Here is a 19,997-nt window from a genome sequence, read left to right as displayed (position 1 = left end):
ATTTTTATCAATAAATCTGTAGGGATTTTCTACTGAGCATCACCATAAATTATGGTCCCTTAGGAAATAATAACGGTGCTTCCATACTTGTGTGTGCTTTTGTTGTGTTGTTTTACAGAGCAATTGGAGCCAACCCTCTTTACTGTGATTGTAACATGCAGTGGTTATCCGACTGGGTAAAGTCGGAATACAAAGAACCAGGAATTGCTCGCTGTGCTGGTCCTGGAGAAATGGCAGATAAACTATTACTCACAACTCCCTCCAAAAAATTTACATGTCAAGGTATAGTTCTTAACCAGTTGTACTTCTGTAAATAAAACTTCACCGTATTAATTTAAAAGAAAATGAAAACCATGGGCTGCTAGATTTCATGAGTATAGCTGAAAAACTCCAATAAATAATTACTGTTTCTTCCCATACTTGGAGAAGACAGAGCAGTTACATGAGGAGCCCAAGGAAAGAATTTATTTTGAAATAAATCACAGAAATAACCCATTGGAAATGACTAAGTTTTCTTTTAAATTGTATGGAGAAATGAAGAGTACACAATTTCTGGAAATTCCTCTCATAGCCTCTAACAAGTGAAATATTTTGCTTTTGCTTTGTCTGAATGTGTACCCTGCTCCTAGGGCTGCCAGGGCCCTGTGGCTTCCTGATTCCAGGTAAGGAGAAATGAGCCCTCCCCAGTGTTCAGGCCAGACCTTCTGACTCACCTCCTGTGCTTCACTCTTCCTATGTTGATGGTGCTGTTTCTTGCTTGTTTGGATCCTTTTCTTTTCCCTTTGTTTTATGTACTTGTGAATTCTATACAGTGGCTTAGTAACAAATATTTTTTTCTCTTATTACAAAAGTAATCTATGCACAACATAGAAAATCTAAAGAATAGGAAAATGTAAACAATAAGAAACTAAAGATCTAAATCTAACAATTAATGACAATAGCAAAAAAAAATCACTATTAAACTTGTTTTGTATATCTTTCCACTTTTTCTAGTCAAATATATGGATTTAAGTTTCTTACCAAAAATAGGGTAGACGGTTACTATAATCCTTAATTTTTGATGTTTCAAGAGGGCCACTTTTAATTATTAGATGGAGGAGAGAAATTCTTAAAAATTCTAAATGTGTAAGCAGCAAATGCTTATTAAACTTGTTTTATGGGTAAAACTAAACCTTGGGTATTGTGGAGCATAGAGAAGGTGGCAGACCTACCTGAAAAGATAAGCTTTCAACACTTGATCATGTAGGTGGGAAAACATATATAAGTAGGTAGTATTGTGCAGTGCATCACAGAATGAAGACCAGCCTGGTTTCATCTGGGCTAAATCCCAGCTTCAATTTTCAATAGCTATGTAACTTTAGTTTACTAGCTAACCAGCTAGTGGCTCAGATTCCTCGTCTGTAGGCAGAGGTGATGATAATACATACCAGAAAGGGTTTTTTAAGATTAGATGAGAAATTATAAGTGGAATCTTAAAAAAAAAAAAAAAAAGAAAGAAAGAAAAGAAAAGAAAATGTCATTTTCACAGAAACAGAGAATAGAATGGTAGTTTCCAGGGGCCAGGGGAGAGGGAAAATGGGGAGATGTTGGTGAAAGGGTACAAACTTTCAGTTATAAGAACAATAAGTTCTGAGGATCTAATGTACAGCATGGTGACAATAGTTAATAATATGGTATTGGATACTTAAAAGTTTCTGAGAGTAAATCTTAAGCATTCTCCCCACACACACACAAAAGTTAACTATGTGAGGTGATGGATGTATATTATCTTGCTGTTGTTAATCACTACATAGTGTATATGTATATCAAATCATCAGGTTATACATTTTAAGTACATACAATTATATTTGTCAAATATTTTTCAATAAAGTTGGGGGAAAATGATTCATTTATTTAATATATAATAAAACATGCTTACTGCCTTACACACAATAAGCTCTCAGTATAGGTTAGCTGCCATTTTTATTATTATAACATTTCAAAACACCAGCAAAAATATGATGCGGGATGGCATGCTATGTTCTATTGGTGAAAGAAGGAATTTTCAAAAACTGTATTCCCTCCTCCAAACATTTTTAAGTGGTCATCTGTTGTTATTTCATAGTTATAAATGGTAACAGGAGATGTAATTCACAGTGCATTGTAAATATTGATATCTTAAAACAACACTCTTACATTATTCTTTTAAATGTATTTTGTGGAATCTAAATATCACAGCCAATTTTAAAAGAAACAAAAACAAGATCCTCAATATTTTATGTTGTTCTTTTTCCTCGAACTTCGATTTTTCTCCTTGAATTTCTATTTCCAGTACCTCAGAGAACTGTGTCATTCTTCACTACCAAAAATATGTATATAATTTGAATATTTAAAATTTCCTACCACTAAAGATCTATGAGCTTTTAAATTTTTATTAGAATTGTCAGTAATGCTTAATGCAACACTGATTGCAACAGCATAATTATTTATCAATATGCTAATATTTATATTCAAAATTGAAATTAAAATTTTATTGGAAATGACTCTCTGGGATTATGTGCATTGATTGCAAGAGGCTTTGCAAATAACCAGTGTTTTAAATTATTCTTTTGTAACCTCAGATGCTTCCTTGGGGCAGTGCCCCATGGTAAATTTCTGGTGGGCTGAGAAGTATATCATTTTTTGGTAAGGTGGAGATGATTGTCAAAGGGGAGATAGGGGAGGAGAAACTGGCATAAAAACTTACTTGTAGGCATATTATTGGGCAGATTGATTCTAGAAAGAGTATATAGACAAGTTGAGCAACTGCAGACTGATTCTGTTACACTCTCTGTACCCAGGGATACTCACACTCCACTTTGAAAAATGCTGGTGTTTATCTTCAATTCTTAAAGCTTAGAGTTCTGTGAAGATATTTCTTTTTTTTTTTAATTTTTTTAAAATTTATTTATTTATTTATTTATTTTGGGCTGTGTTGGGTCTTTGTTGCTGCAAACGGGCTTTTCTCTAGTTGCGGCGAGCTGGGGCTACTCTTAGGTGCAGTGCGAGGGCTTCTCACTGCGGTGGCTTCTCTTGTTGTGGAGCATGGACTCTAGGTGCACAGGCTTCAGTAGTTGTGGCATGTGGGCTCAGTAGTTGTGGCTCACGGGCTCTAGAGCGCAGGCTCAGTAGTTGTGGCGCACAGGCTTAGTTGCTCTGCGGCATGTGGGATCTCCCCGGACCAGGGCTTGAACCCATGTCCCCTGAATTGACAGGTGGATTCTTAACCACTGTGCTACCAGGGAAGTCCCCACATTAATTTGTTAAATGTTCCCAGAAGGCCAGTGAATACAAACATACATACATACATGCATAAATGTCTGTTTAACTCAAGATTTGTCTAATTGATTTGACCTTTTCTTCATTAATAGTATCTTTTGTTCTTAGTATAGCATGAATGGAAATATGCTTTGGTCTGGATCAGTGTAGCCTAACAGACCTTCCTACAGTAATAGAAATGTTCCATACCTGTGCTATCCAATATGGTAGCCACTAGCCACATGTGGTTGTTGAAACGTAGCTAAGGCAACTGCAGAAATGATTTTTTAAATTGTATTTAAATTTAAACTTAAATAGTCATATGTAGCTAGTGGCTACCATATTGCATAGTGCTGTTGCTACAGGACTCAGATGAAGAAATCCTGTCAGAGAGCGACTGTGAAAGGTTTCTTACAAGAGTGTCTAAGCCAGTTGTTTGGATAAGCAGGCAAGTGTGAGGACTTGAGCCACAGGTGGGTGGAACTGCAGGAGCCCAGCTGTGATATAGGAAAATGCTGGAACTGTGGCAGTTTATTTAATATTTACTGACTCATCGAATTAACAAATCACACATATTTCAAGGTACATCCTAAACTACATAGCAGACAGCATAGGTGTAGGCCAGTTGGCAAGAAGCGTAGACATTCAGAACTCAGCAAATTTAGTGTAATCGCACTTAGCAAACTTTAAGATTTACTCAGTTCCTCTATAACAACATAATTTTAGAGAGATAGCAAACATTGAAACTCATAATGTTCTTTGCCAGCATTTCTCGTTATTTGTCAGAATACTGTGAACCACTCTCATATTCTTTGCTAGAAATATTTACTCATAAAAAATGGATTGGTAAAGGCAAAGTATTCTAATCCATTCATTAAAATAATTAACTCTGGGAAATCTACTGAGTACTATGTTTTTGAGTTTACGTGCTTTATGAGCTTGAAAGCAGTAAAATTACGCTTTAAATATTTTATAATTTGAGGTTTTTATATTTTAACTTTTATGCCAGTTTTAATGTGTTTTATTTATTCATGAAAATCATGTAAGTACCTAATATTAAAGTTTGTAAATATATAATTTCAAATTACAGCAGGAAGATGAATATTCTTTATTTGAAAACATGTTTATGTAGCTATATTTAAATATAACTTAAATATTTTCTCTGCTAGAAAAGACAATAATATTATTTTGAGTAATTAATTCTTTCAATACAATTTTTATCTTACATTTTTCAGAGTATTTTCTTTGTAGTATAATCTCATAGTTTCAGTGCACAACAGAAATAAGTGAGCTGAATGAAATAGATTATCAGAGCATATTTAATTAATACCCAGATTAGGACATTCTTGAATGGGAAGCAGATGGTCATGACTTGTTCTTATAACCCAAATGTCCTGTCTTCATCTTTTAAATATCAGATGATATTAGAATGCTCAAGCAGAAAATGAAGGGTTTTGCCCTCTCCAGGTTTTCATTGAAAACGTCAGCATGCAATGTAGAATATTGTTAATTTCTAATATTCCCTTTATTGCTCTTCGTTCAGGAAGCTTTAGCTATGCAGGTTACTAAATTGTTCACTTTTAATTTTACAGACATTTATTAAACACTTAAATGTGCTAAGGAGTGAACAGTCTAAAGGAAACAAGTGGTATATTGCCTCTTTCATTCAACAAATATTATGTGAGTTCCTGTTATGCCCCAGGCACAGATCCAAGGTATTAAGAATACAATAATAAATAGGACAGAAAAACCCCTGCCTTTATGGAGCTTATATTCTACTGATAGATAACATTTAAATGGATAATTGCAAAACGATATGGAAGTTTGGTGATAGAAATATATATACAATATTAATAATGTATATCCAAACCAAACAATTGTGGAATTGTAACCAATACCACCAGGTCCATCAGGGCATCAGGAGACTCTTATAGTGAGTCAAGTGGAACTGAGAATGGAGCACGAATCAGGGAAAGCAGCCCCAGTGGTCAGGTGTCTGGTAGCCAGGAACCCAATGAAGAGGCAGGGGTATGGTGCTCAACATACCTCATTAGTTATCTATAAAGATCAGCTAAGGGGTTGGGAAACCTGGGACCTTTTCATATCCCAGAATGATCAACATTCCACCACCACATGGTTGATCTCTTCGGCTATTTTTATAAGCGAAGAATCCTCTAAATTCTGGAATTTCTGGGGAAAATTCCACATCTCTCAATAATAACATTGTAATATTGTCAGTTTTTTTTTTTTCCCAGTGAGATCATTTCCTTTTGGGGGGTGTTCTTGACAAGTTCAAGATCTTTTGTTTTTTTTTTCCTCAAAATTATTAGTTAATATTGTCCTTAATCATTTAATTAAAGTATGAAGGTGATTAAATAATTTAACCTAAAAAAATGAAAACTTTACTAGTTAGATCTGTTTTGAAATAGTATTTAAAACTTGGTCAAATCCTTTTTACATTTTCAGATTTAGTATCACTAGAACATAGTTATAAATTTGAAATAACCTTAGCTTTGAGGGATTATGATCTGCTCGCTGACTAAAGAAAATATTCAGGTTTCTACATAGTTATTTGCCAAAAGCACCATCTTTGAAAAACAAGCAAGGGCTGTTTTTCATTATACTTTTTAAAAAACTTAAAACACTGGGCAATTTTTAACAGACATTTATTTTAATAGGTGATGAGAATTAATGATTTGTATTCCATTCTTAAATATCATACATCTATATCATCTCTGATACAATAATTCCATGAAGTAATTATTGCTCTTTTTCTTTTAAGTGTGCTTCAAGAAGTTTATTTACTGGCTTATTTGCTGTGTGTGTAGCAAATGGCCAAGCCAGGGAATCCCAGAGGTGTAATACCCATCTTCATGTTTTTGTTTAACCATTTATAAAATGCAAATTTGTAGGATTTTAACCCCCCTATCACCTAGGGACCATCTCTACCCCTCCACTGAAACTATAGGGATACCAGTGACTTCCCTCTTGCCCATTTCAATAGCTTCTTTTTAGCTTCTTTATTTGCCCTCTTTTCATCTTAGACAGTGGTGGCCACTGCTCCCTCTTGTACATTCCCATTGCCTCTTCATTCCTTTGCTGACATCTCTTTCTTACCCACTCTTTAATATTGACATATGTGGGGTTCTCTCCTTAGCCCTGTTAATTTAATTGATTTCGGTCCTGTGGCTTCAAGTATCTAGCCATGACTTTTCTTATGAACTTCATATTCGTATTTCCATTCACCTAGTGAATTCCTCCCCCTTGCTGGCTTGCAGAAACTTAAAACACATATTCCAAAATATGCTTTCCCATTTTCCACATTCTCTTGCAACTGTGTCCTGTAGTTGATCCATAGATGTCTCTGTTACTGAACTATTAGTTAGTTATGTCCAATATCAAATATCCCCCTTTGTTTTTTCTGAGTTGTCTTTGATGTACGTCTGACTTTATACAAGGGCAGTACTAGAGGGTTCTACTATATGACTCATGTGTCCAAGGGACACCAGAGTGAAGGCAGACTCTGGGATATAGTTAGAAATTTGTGCTTGGAGCTTTTAGTCATAAGTCAAAGTGAGATACAGTTCTCAGTGGGTGGCAATATTAGTGTCAGGTGCATAGCTAGTGATTTGAGTCAAGTAAGCAAGTCTGCCTACAAGCTTTAATGGATTTGCAGTCCAGCAGTTCTTCCATCAAAGTTAAAGTAACTGACAAAGACAAATTGTTAACCAAACTTTCTGCTCGTTTTCCCTTTGAATTATTAAGCTAAACAAAACTCCACTCCATATAGCTGATGCTAGAGAACTCTCCTAAGACCTAATCTTAAATCAATCTAGATATCCTAGACTGGCCTTCATTTCAGTGACATTAGTAAACATTTGTATTCAGGAAGCTAGATTTGTTTTCTCCTCTGCGGCATCTTTCTCCTCTATGGCACACATCTTCTGAGGGCTAGTGTGTTGGCAATCATTTAACACTTCTTGGAACCGGCTTTTGGAAGAAAGAAAGTTTGAAGATTGGTGAAGTTGTATCAGCAAGCAAGTTGTAGTTCCTTGCCAAGCATCAATGCAAGAACCAAAAGAACCTCTCCTTCTTAATTGCGTGCTGTTATTCCTCGTGGTTGTCCACGCCAGATTTACAAACCACAGTTGCAGTCCTTAAAAACATAAAATCATTAACTCTAGGTGTCGTTACCCAATGGGAAATTATCTCTCAGTGCCCATTTCCACTCTCCATTGTTTTAGTTAATAATAGCCCCTACAGTTTTTCCAGATTTCAAAAGCTCCTGGCATAGACTGAAGGTACTCAGTGAACTTGCAATGAATGAATAAACAGCAAGCTCTAATTTGCCTTTGTGCTAAAATTTGAACAAACATACAGAGGAAGACTTACTCTCTTTTCTCCTTTTAAGTAAACCACTTATGTCCCTCCCAGCCCCTGCCTTCTTTGGATGTCTAGGCTTTAAAGAGTGTCAGAACTTTCTGTGGCTTCTGTGCTTGTTCTCACTATATTCTGTGCTCAGAATTTATTAGCATCTCATTTAAAGCTTAAAGCAACCCATTGAGATGACTGCCATTACTCTCATAATTCCACACAGTTAAGTAACACATCTAGATCACTATCTTGGCCTGGTTGACTTCTGAATCTCTTCCTAAGATTACTACGCATTATGATAAGAGCTTGTCTATTTCTTGTTCCTGGACGTCTTCTTTTCATCTGGGACCAGTCAAGTGTGCAAGATTCTACATGTTGGTTTGCCCTTAGAGAACTATGCTAACCCTTCTACCATTTTATTTTGACTTTAGCATATCCCTTTGGCTCTGATATTATCTCCTTGTTACAGAAACAGATTAAAGATGAGATTACCCTTGAATAAGAACTTTGCAAGAAAGGGTCTCAGAGAAGTTGTCCCGGATGGAAAATGAACCACAAATTGAAGGCAAAGACAAGATAGAAGGTAGACTTAGAAGAGAAACAAAATATGGGTGGGAAGATGAATGAGAGAAGAGAACCAGATACAAAGGATATAGTTCCAAGGGGTTAGAATATACAAATAAATGGATTTAGATAAACCAAGTGGATGTAAAAATCACATTATAAGAAGAACATTTAGTTAGGTGGAATTATAATCTAAATAGGAAAAGGAATCATACCATTTTAAGACATTTGGACATATCAGAGGATGCTGCTATTTGGAATTTCTATAATTCATAAACATCTTTTGAATTACCTTTCACTCAAAATCAAGTGCTAGAAATAAGAAATTATCTTTGAAACATTGATTTTAAAAGAGGGATTTGAAAAAAGGAGAAGCAAATAGAATGGTAGCTATAGTAGTCAACTTTACCAAGCTGAAGAATTTAGAATTCAATATTTTATATATTCCTCAACCTGATGCCTCCAGAACAGTTTGTGGGTTTAGGAAATTATCAGAAGAAGCCTGTGCACATGAGAAATCTTGTTATTTTGATTCTTGTAGCTAACCTGAATATGTGTGGGAGAGCAAGTCTCCCTTCATATACCCATAAGAAATTGCAGATACTGAAAATAGTTGAGCAGATGTGCTATATTAAAAATGAAACTTGGTCCTGGAAAAAAAGTGGAGAAATTAGATAGTGATTATTAATCAAATATGGTTCAGTGGATATTTATTCAATAAATCTCGACTGTGCTAAAAACTGGACAGAGGCGGCTTCAGCCTGGCAATTTCATTATTTGCATACTCTATTAAAATAATTCTTCAAAACATACCCAGTTTTTTTTCTAAAACAATCTCTAGCTTCTCATCTAAATAATCAAACATAATTTTTGAAAAGCATCACATTCCACAGAATAAACTTAGAAACTGCCAACCCTGAACCCCTCCATTCAAACTACAGTCTTTTGAGGTTGAAAGCACAGAATCAGACTAAAAGACAATTTTCCTCAAGGTCTTGGGAAGTAGCCAGATGAATGTTTACAGTCCTTGCATTTGCTGACGTGCTGTTTTGCTGGCGTACATTCTTAGCGGCTTTACCCTATGCCTTTGTTCTAAGAGTCTTCTTTCTTCTAGCCTAGCTCAGGAATCCATTACCATTTAGATATTTCCTTTCCTAGTGCTGATTCTAAGTGTGATCATTTTAGCAAACACAAAGCCATTTATTGTGGGGTATGACATTAATTTAACATACTGCTCTAATTAACTGCTGCATTTACTTCCCCAATGTACTGAATAGCTTAATTTATTTGATAAATACATTGGAGGAGGGTGAGAAATTAAATTTCTACATGGCTCACTTCAGTATTAATCCCAGCAATTTCCCAACTGTAATTTGATACAACAACTGCATTCGTTTTTCTGGTACCAAGAAAAAGCAGAGGAGATACAGGCAAGGCCTCCCCTAGTGATTGAGGTGTCACTGGGAGCAAACACCAACCCTTCCCATTAATAGTGATCCCCAGAACTGTCATTTATTTCCAAATAGTTGAAAAAGAAACAGGAATCTCTATGTAAACATATTTCAGGGTTTTTGTTAATAGGAAAACTGAACAGTATAGAATGCTGTCCTTTTTGGGATTGTACTCCAAAACCATTATATGAATATGTATTTCCTAGGGTAAGGGAATATTTAGGTATGAAGAGTTTTAATGGCCACCATGTTACTTCACATTTTCTTTCGTATATGAGTTTCTGTAAGTAGACCAACAGCTTACTGTTGGTCTCTAATCTGTAGAAAATTTTGATTAAAGGAAGTTTATATTAGCAGAAGTCATACAGCTTTTTGGGTGGAGGTACCTTGAAGCTCAGAGCAGTGGTAGAAGAGAAGCGGCAGGGGACGGATGCTATACAGCTGCCTCAGATAACCTTGCTAGAAATTATGTGTGGTGAGACATACACTTAGAATTATCACTGCTAATTCCAGTGAGGATAAAGAACTACAGAGAGATTGATGGTGAAAGCAAAAATATAATTAATGTTTATGTTATAAAATATTTGTATTTTAAATATAAAAGTGTCACTCTGACACAGTGTACTCATCAGACAGTTGCCAAAAGGCAGTCTAGTGAGCTCTCACAAACAGTGCAAAAAGTAGCATCAATGGAACATAATTTTATTGAGGATGGTACAATATCTACATTTTTAGACACTTGTGGAACAAATATGTGCGGCCAAAGGAATGTATCTTCAACTGAATCTGCATTTAATCTAGACCTTTCGTGGATTATGACATTTTTTTAAATGTGTATCTCAAAAGGTGAGATTGCAAGTAGAGACCGCTTCAGCAGTATTTTCTTCTCGGCAAGGAAGACACAGAAATCTCACTTATCTTGTGCCTGTGCTAATGTGCTAACAAACTGAACTGAAGGGACATGAGGGAGGATATAATGAAGATTTCATTTTTGGTTTCTTGTCCTAAGCATAAAAGTGGCAGTGTTTTGTATCTCCTGTATGAAAATAACAGTACTGGACTAATATTATCAGGGCAGGTGCATACTATTGCATTTTTATTTGCACTGATAAATTTTTTTCCTTTTTTTAATTTATTTGTTTTATATTTTTTTAACATCTCTATTGGAGTATAATTGCTTTACAATGGTGAGTTAGTTTCTGCTTTATAACAAAGTGAATCAGCTATACATATACATATATCCCCATCTCTCCTCCCTCTTACATCTCCCTCCCTCCCACCCTCCCTATCCCACTCCTCTAGGTGGTCAGAAAGCACTGAGCTGACCTCCCTATACTATGTGGCTGCTTCCCACTAGCTATCTGTTTTACATTTGGTAGTGTATATATGTCCATGCCACTCTCTCACTTTGTCCCAGCTTCCCCTTCCCCTTCCTGTGTCCTCAAGTCCATTCTCTACATCTGCGTCTTTATTCCTGTCCTGCCCCTAGGTTCTTCAGAACATTTTTTTTTTTTTTTTTTTAGATTCCACATCTATGTGTTAGCATACGGTATTTGTTTTTCACTTTCTGACTTGCTTCACTCTGTATGACAGTCTGTATGTCCATCCACCTCACTACAAATAAATCAATTTCGTTTCTTTTTGTGGCTGAGTAATATTCCATTGTATATATGTGTCACATCTCCTTTATCCATTCATCCGACGATGGGCACTTAGGTTGTTTCCATCTCCGGGCTATTGTAAGTAGAACTGCAATGAACATTGTGGTACATGACTCTTTTTGAATTATGGTTTTCTCAGAGTATAAGCCCAGTAGTGAGATTACTGGGTCATATGGTAGTTCTATTTTTAGTTTTTTAAGGAACCTCCATTCTGTTCTCCATAGTGCCTGTATCAATTTACATTCCCACCAACAGTGCAAGAGGGTTCCCTTTTCTCCACACCCTCTCCAGCATTTATTGTTTCTAGATTTTTTGATGATGGCCATTCTGACTGGTATGAGGTGATACCTCATTGTAGTTTTGATTTGCATTTCTCTAATGATTAGTGATGTTGAGCATCCTTTCATATGTTTGTTGGCAATCTGTATATCTTCTTTGGAGAAATGTCTATTTAGGTCTTCTGCCTGTTTTTGGATTGGGTTGTTTGTTTTTTTGATATTGAGCTACATGTGCTGTTTGTAAATTTTGGAGATTAATCCTTTGTCAGTTGCTTCATTTGCAAATATTTTCTCCCATTCTGAGGGTTGTCTTTTCGTCTTGTTTATTTTTTCCTTTGCTGTGCAAAAGCTTTTAAGTTTCATTAGGTCCCATTTGCTTATTTTTGTTTTTATTTCCATTTCTCTAGGAGATGGGTCAAAAAGGATCTTGCTGTGATTTATGTCGTAGAGTGTTCTGCCTATGTTTTCCTCTACGAGTTTAATAGTGTCTGGCCTTACATTTAGGTATTTCATCCATTTTGAGTTTATTTTTGTGTATAGTGTTGTGTATAGTGTATTTTTGTGTATAGTGTTGAGTTTATTTTTGTGTATAGTGTTATTTTTGTGTATAGTGTTTATTTTTGTGTATAGTTATTTTTGTGTATAGTGTTTATTTTTGTGTATAGTGTTTCATTCTTTTACATGTAGCTGTCCCATTTTCCCAGCACCACTTACTGAAGAGGCTGCCTTTTCTCCATTGTATATTCTTACCTCCTTTATCAAAGATAAGGTGACCATAGGTGTGTCGGTTTATCTCTGGGCTTTCTATCCTGTTCCATTGATCTATAGTTCTGTTTTTGTGTCAGTACCATACTGTCTTGATTACTGTAGCTTTTGTAATATAGCCTGGAGTCAGGGAGCCTGATTCCTCTAGCTCCATTTTTCTTTCTCAAGATTGCATTGGCTATTCGGGTCTTTGTGTTTCCATGCATATTGTGAAATTTTTTGTTCTAGTTCTGTGAAAATTGCCAGTGGTAGTTTGATAGGGATTGCACTGAATCTGTAAATTGCTTTGGATAGTAGAGTCATTTTCACAATGTTGATTCTTCCAATCCAAGAGCATGGTATATCTCTCCATGTGTTTGTATCATCTTAAATTTCTTTCATCAGTGTCTTATAGTTTCCTGCATACAGGTCTTTTGTCTCCTTAGGTAGGTTTATTCCTAGGTAACTTATTCTTCTTGTTGCAGTGGTAAATAGGAGTGTTCCCCTAATTTCTCTTTCAGATTTTTCATTATTAGTGTGTAGGAATGCCAGAGATTTCTGTGCATTAATTTTGTATCCTGCTACTTTACCAAATTCATTGATTAGCTCTAGTAGTTTTCTGGTAGCATCTTTAGGATTCTCTATGTATAGTATCATGTCATCTACAAACAGTGACAGTTTTACTTCTTCTTTTCCAATTTGGATTCCTTTTATTTCTTTTTCTTCTCTGATTGCTGTGGCTAAAACTTCCAAAACTATGTTGAAAATAGTGGTGAGCGTGGACAACCAGTAGTAGTGGTGAGAGAGGAACAAGACTTCCTGATCTTAGAGGAAATGGTTTCAGTTTTCACCCTTGAGAATGATGTTGGCTGTGGGTTTGTCATATATGGCCTTTATTATGTTGAGGTAAGTTCCCTCTATGCCTACTTTCTGGAGGGTTTTTATCATAAACGGGTGTTGAATATGTTGAAAGCTTTTTCTACATCTATTGAGATGATCATATGGTTTTTCTCCTTCCATTTGTTAAAATGGTGTATCACGTTGATTGATTTGCATAGATTGAAGAATCATTGCATTCCTGTGACAAACCCCACTTGATCATGGTGTATGATCCTTTTAATGTGCTGTTGAATTCTGTTTGCTAGTATTTTGTTGACGATTTTTGCATCACTGTTAATCAGTGATATTGGCCTGTAGTTTTCTTTCGTTGTGACATCTTTTTCTGGTTTTGGTATCAGGGTGATGGTGGCCTTGTAGAATGAGTTTTGGAGTATTCCTCCCTCTGCAATATTTTGGAAGAGTTTGAGAAGGGTAGCTGTTAGTTCTTCTCTTAAGGTTTGATAGAATTCTCCTGTGAAGCCATCTGGTCCTGGGCTTTTGTTTGTTGAAAGATTTTTAATCCAAGTCTCAATTTCAGTGCTTGTGATTGGTCTGTTTATATTTTCTATTTCTTCCTGGTTCAGTCTCACAAGGTTGTGTTTTTCTAAGAATTTGTCCATTTCTTCCAGGTTATCGATTTTATTGGCATATAGTTGCTTGCAGTAATCTCTCATGATCCTTTGTATTTCTGCAGTGTCAGTTGTTACTTCTCCTTTTTCATTTGTAACTCTACTGATTCGAGTTTTCTCCCTTTTTTTCTTGATGAAAATGGCTAATGGTTTATCAATTTTGTTTATCTTCTCAAAGAACCAGCTTTTAGTTTTATTGATCTTTACTATCATTTCCTTCATTTCTTTTTCATTTATTTCTGATCTGATCTTTATGATTTCTTTCCTTCTGCTAACTCTGGGGTTTTTTTGTTCTTCTTTCTCTAATTGCTTTAGGGGTAAGGTTAGGTTGTTTATTTGAGATGTTTCTTGTTTCTTGAGGTAGGATTGTATAGCTATAAACTTCCCTCGTAGAACTGCTTTTGCTGCATCCCACAGGTTTTGGGTCGTGGTGTTTTCATTGTCATTTGTTTCTAGGTATTTTTTGATTTCCTCTTTGATTTCTTCAATCATCTCTTGGTTATTTAGTAGTGTATTGTTTAGCCTCCATGTGTTTGTATTTTTTACAGATTTTTTTTCCTGTAATTGATATCTAGTCTCATAGCGTTGTGGTCAGAACAGAAACTTGATACAATTTCAATTTTCTTAAATTTACCAAGGCTTGATTTGTGACCCAAGATATGATCTATCATGGAAAATGTTCCATGAGCACTTGAGAAGAAAATGTATTCTGTTGTTTTGGGATGGAATGTCCTATAAATTTCAATTAAATCTATCTGGTCTATTGTGTCATTTAAAGCTTGTGTTTCATTATTTATTTTCTTTTTGGATGATCTGTGCATTGGTGTAAGTGAGGTGTTAAAGTCCCCCACTATTATTGTATTACTGTTGATTTCCTGTTTTATAGCTGTTAGCATTTGCCTTAAGTATTGAGGTGTTCCTATGTTGGGTGCATGTATATTTACAATTGTTATATCTTCTTCTTGGATTGATCCCTTGATCATTATGTAGTGTCCTTCATTGTCTCTTGTAATAGTCTTTATTTTAAAGTCTATTTTGTCTGATATGAGAATTTCTACTCCAGCTTCTTTTGATTTCCATTTGCATGGAATATCTTTTTCTGTCCCCTCACTTTCAGTCTGTATGTGTCCCTAGGTCTCAAGTGGGTGTCTTGTAGACAGCCTGTATATGGGTCTTGTTTTTGTATCCATTGAGCCAGTCTGTGTCTTTTGGTTGGAGCATTTAATCCATTTACATTTAAGGTAATTATCGATATTTATGTTCCTATTACCATTTTCTTAATTGTTTTGGGTTTGTTATTGTAGGAACTCCTTCCCTTCTGTTTCCTGTCTAGAGAAGTTCCTTTAGCATTTGTTGTAAAGCTGGTTTGGTGGTGCTGAATTCTCTTAACTTTTGTTTGTCTCTAAAGGTTTTAATTTCTCCGTTGAATCTGAATGAGAGCCTTGCTGGTATAGAGTAATCTTGATTGTGGGTTTTACCCTTTCATCACTTTAAATATGTCCTGCCATACCCTTCTGGCTTGCAGAGTTTCTGCTGAAAGGTCAGCTGTTAACCTTATGTGGATTCCCTTGTGTGTTATTTGTTGCTTTTCCCTCGCTGCTTTTAATATTTTTTCTTTGTATTTAATTTTTAATATTTTGATTAATATGTGTCTTCATGTGTTTCTCCTTGGATTTATCCTGTATGGGACTCTCTGCACTTCCTGAACTTGACTGAGTATTTCCTTTCCCATATTAGGGAAGTTTTTAAGTATAATCTCTTCAAATATTTTCTCAAGTCCTTTTCTTTTTCTCTTCTTCTGGGACTCCTATAATTTGAATGTTGGTGTTTTTAATGTTGTCCCAGATGTCTCTGAGACTGTCCTCAATTCTTTTCATTCTTTTTTTCTTTATTCTGCTCTGTGGTAGTTATATCCCCTATTTTATCTTCCAGGTCAGTTTTCTGTTCTTCTGCCTCAGTTATTCTGCCATTGATTCCTTCTAGAGAATTTTTAACTTCATTTATTGTTTTGTTCATCATTGTTTGTTTGCCCTTTAGTTCTTCTCGGTCCTTGTTAAATGTTTCTTGTATTTTTTCCTTCTATTTCCAAGATTTTGGATCATCTTTAGTATCATTACTCTGAATTCTTTTTCAGGTAGACTGCCTATTTCCCCTTCATTTGTTTGGACTGGTGGGTTTTAACCTTGCTCTTTCATCTGCTGTGTGTTTCTCTATCTTCTTATTTTGCTTAACTTACTGTGTTTGGGGGTCTCCTTTTCGCAGGGTGCAGATTCGTAGTTCCCATTGTTTGTGGTGTCTGCCCCCCAGTGGCTAAGGTTGGTTCAGTGGCTTGTGTAGGCTTCCTGGTGGAGGGGACTATTGCCTGTGTTCTGGTGGATGAGGCTGGATCTTGTCTTTCTGGTGGGCAGGACTGCATCCGGTGGTGTGTTTTGTGGTGTCTGTGACCTTATTATTATTTTAGGCAGCCTCTCTGGTAATGGGTGGGACTGTGTCCCTGTCTTGCTAGTTGTTTAGCATGGGGTGTCCAGCACTGTAGCTTGCTGGTCATTGAGTGGAACTGGGTCTTTCCATTGAGATGGACATCTTCGGGAGAGCTTTCACCATTTGATATTACGTGGAGCCAGGAGGTCTCTGGTGGACCAGTGTTCTGAACTTGGCTCTCCCACCTCAGAGGCACAAGGCTGACACCTGCCTGGAGCACCAAGACCCTGTCAGCCACATGGCTCAGAAGATAAGGGGAAAAAAAGGATGGATGGATGGAAGGAAGGAAGGAAGGAAGGAAGGAAGGAAGGAAGGAAGGAAATAGTTATTAAAATAAAAAATGAAAAAAATATTAAAAATAAAATTAAAAGTAATGAAAGAAAGACAGAAGAGAGCAACCAAACCAAATAACAAATCCATCAATGGTAACAAGCACTATAAACTATACTAAAAAAAAAATGGACAGACAGAACACTAGGACAAATGGTAAAAGCAAAGCTATACAGACTTAATCACACAAAGAAGCATACACATACACACTCACAAAAAGTAAAAAGGAAGAAAAAATATATATCTTTTGGGAAGTCTGAGGTCTTCTGCCAGCATTCAGTAGGTTTTGTAGGAGTTGTTCCACATGTAGATGTATTTCTGATGTATTTGTGGGGAGGAAGGTGAGCTCCACGTCTTACTCCTCCACCATCTTGAAGGTCTCCTGAATTTGTACTTATTCAAAACCTTGCCCACCCATCCCCCAGCACACACACCCACAGTCCTCTTTGGCATCCATGGCTTTCCATACCAGCCGCCTGAGTTAAGTTTCAGGCACTGGCCATGGAAAGCATCCACATAAGCTAGTCAGCTAATGAGGGGACTGACCCTTTGATGCTGGCATCACTAATATCAGATCTTAACTACCTAAGCTCACAACTCAGAGCCCTACTCTGACATGAGAGAGTTTCACTATTAACTCCCAATGAGATGGTCTCCTGTTGCATTCTTAAAGATAATTATGATGATGCTGATTTCTGGTTTTGTCATGGAAGAGAAACACATATGGATATGTGACCAATAATAATTTTATACAAAATGTACTGTTACATTAAGGCATTGAAATAATTTTAAGTGAACTGAAAACAGAAAGCATCCACTTCTCATATTTTTCAATCAATTTTTAGGTCCTGTAGATGTCAATATTCTAGCTAAATGTAATCCCTGCTTATCAAATCCATGTAAAAATGATGGCACCTGTAACAATGATCCAGTTGACTTTTATCGCTGCACCTGTCCATATGGTTTCAAGGTAAGTAGAAGCTATTGTGGGAACCAAGATCTAAAAACGTAGCTTTCCTTGGTGGGTCTTTATTATTCTGTTGTTCTTTCTCTATGTGCTGAGAACTACTTTATTTAAACTCAACTTGACCATTCCTTGTCCAGGGGCAGGACTGTGATGTTCCAATTCATGCATGCATCAGTAACCCATGTAAACATGGAGGAACTTGCCACTTAAAAGAAGGAGAAAAAGATGGCTTCTGGTAGGTCATTCGTCTGTGATCTTCTGTGTCTGACGTATTGGAGCAAGAATAAGCAAAGATTCATTTTTCCTTTTTAAATCCAAGGGCTTTATTTTAAAAAGAGTACCAGAAATTCTGTTCATAAGGAAAATATGTATTAGTCACTTGCAGAGATATTTCAATATAAAAGCAAATTGAGACATTACAGTATTCTCAGCTCAGGATGCTACAAAGCCAAGCAATTTAAAAACACTCACATGCGTACATTGGAACTAATCAAATCAGATTAGGTCAAGACAAATTAGTGGCTCTGTTAAGCTAATTAATAGTCAAATAGTCCCCTACTGCAAGGCATATATCCATCTGTTGTTTTGTGTGTTGCTTTAACAGACTGTGTGTAATGATAAGATGTGGGTCCCATTGAAACAGAAAAGTAATGACTCATTTCCAAGCCACAATATGTGTAGACAAACATGCTGTGAACATTTTTAATCGGGAGTTATTTAATCATACAGTACAGTTACTTCAGATCTACTTCATGAATCATGAAACAGAGTTCTTACAATGAAAACTAATAACTTCGCATAAGAATGCTAATCTACTACTAAAGCTTGTTAGAAATACCACTTTTTATAATACATACACTTCATTTCTGCATTCTGTTATGAAGTTGTCTCTTTTTCATCAAGCCTTTACTCAAAGATTATTCTGATGCCTAGCAAGATGAAAGGTACAATGTATTATGCCAGTGAAAAATTGTATTTGTTGAGAGTTAAAGAGAATATTCATATTTTATAATTGCAAGGAAGACAAAGTTTTATTTTCAGATTTCTTTTTTGCTTTGAGACAGCAAGAACATTACACATAGGTTAGTAAGTGTAATGTAAAAAAAAAAATCAGAATCATTCCTCCTCATTTATGAGCAAAGAAGCATGAGTTATTTTATTAGAGCACAACTAGAGATTAAGATATCTAGGGTTGTAGAGTAAGCTTTTCTCATTTTTTAGACCTGCAAATGTTTTGGATTTATTGACTTATAGGACCATGGGGCCATTTGCCATCTTGCAGCCAGCATAAATTTTCTTTCTCAAATTGTTTCTGATTTGGGGGATATTACCTTAAATTGATGCTTACAACGTGTCATTTAAAAGCATTTAAAAAATCAATTTCTTGTTGTTAAAAGCTCTGTAATTGATGAGTGTATTTAGTTTTTTTCAATATTTAGACCATATGGTTTGGAAATATAAGAAAGTGTCTTTTGTCTTTTCTTCCCCTGGCGTTCAGGTGTATTTGTGCTGATGGATTTGAAGGAGAAAATTGTGAAATCAATGTTGATGACTGTGAAGATAATGACTGTGAAAATAACTCTACATGCGTCGATGGAATTAATAACTACACATGCCTTTGCCCACCTGAGTACACAGGTAGGAAGACTAGGAAATGCTATTCCATCAATCTGTGTATCTGTTTGAAAGCACCACTGGCACTATGCTGCATGTGTTTAGTAGACCATTGTATTATTCAATAACTGATAGCTGTTTTGGAAATTAGGTGTAATGTAATAACAGACAGAGTTAAAGATGGTTTCAGCAACCAAATAAAAGTCCTGGGGAGCTCAGTTAGAACACAAGCATCCATCATAAAGTAATACTTTGCAGCACAAAGGAAGTTATCATACTGAAGCTTTTAGTCCCACAACTGAATGACATTTTCATGCAAAGCACTTTTCCTATGCAGACCAACCCACCGATACATATGTGAAAAGGGAGCATTTCTTTACATAGGCAAAAAATAACCAAACATTTGAGATTCTTTGTGTCCATACTTGTTGATTCATCAGTGAGTGTTTGCATGTGGCAACTCATGTCCTTCAAAATAGATCACATTAGGAAGATATTGATCACTTTGGATAATCTTACCAGACCATTCTCCCCCCACCCCACCTTTTTTTTTCTATCTTGATACAAAATGTCAGGAATAAAGGTGGTAACTCTCATGAGACTATCCAAACTGCTAAACTTCTGCCCTGGATAAACCAATTTGCTATAAAGTCAACATCAAGTTTACAACTTACTTATTAAGTCAGAATATCTATTTTGATCGATTTTTGTGGCTATGAATAAGAAACTTCATAGTTACATTCTTAATA

The 19,997-nt window shown here is 35.9% G+C and overlaps 1 protein-coding gene across 1 annotated transcript in view; it reads left to right on the top strand.

Moving 5' to 3' along the window:
• Positions 1 to 19,997, top strand: part of SLIT2 (slit guidance ligand 2) — a 378,741-nt gene that overhangs the window by 316,423 nt on the left and 42,321 nt on the right. Inside the window, 4 exon segments of the mRNA XM_007464483.1 lie at positions 119 to 282; positions 17,513 to 17,637; positions 17,772 to 17,869; positions 19,133 to 19,272. Coding sequence (XP_007464545.1) covers positions 119 to 282; positions 17,513 to 17,637; positions 17,772 to 17,869; positions 19,133 to 19,272 — 527 coding nt within the window.

This window comes from Lipotes vexillifer, unplaced genomic scaffold (genome assembly GCF_000442215.2).
Source record: "Lipotes vexillifer unplaced genomic scaffold, Lipotes_vexillifer_v1.1 scaffold831, whole genome shotgun sequence".
Lineage (NCBI taxonomy): Eukaryota > Metazoa > Chordata > Mammalia > Artiodactyla > Lipotidae > Lipotes > Lipotes vexillifer.
This window is presented reverse-complemented; position numbering and strand designations above follow the sequence as displayed.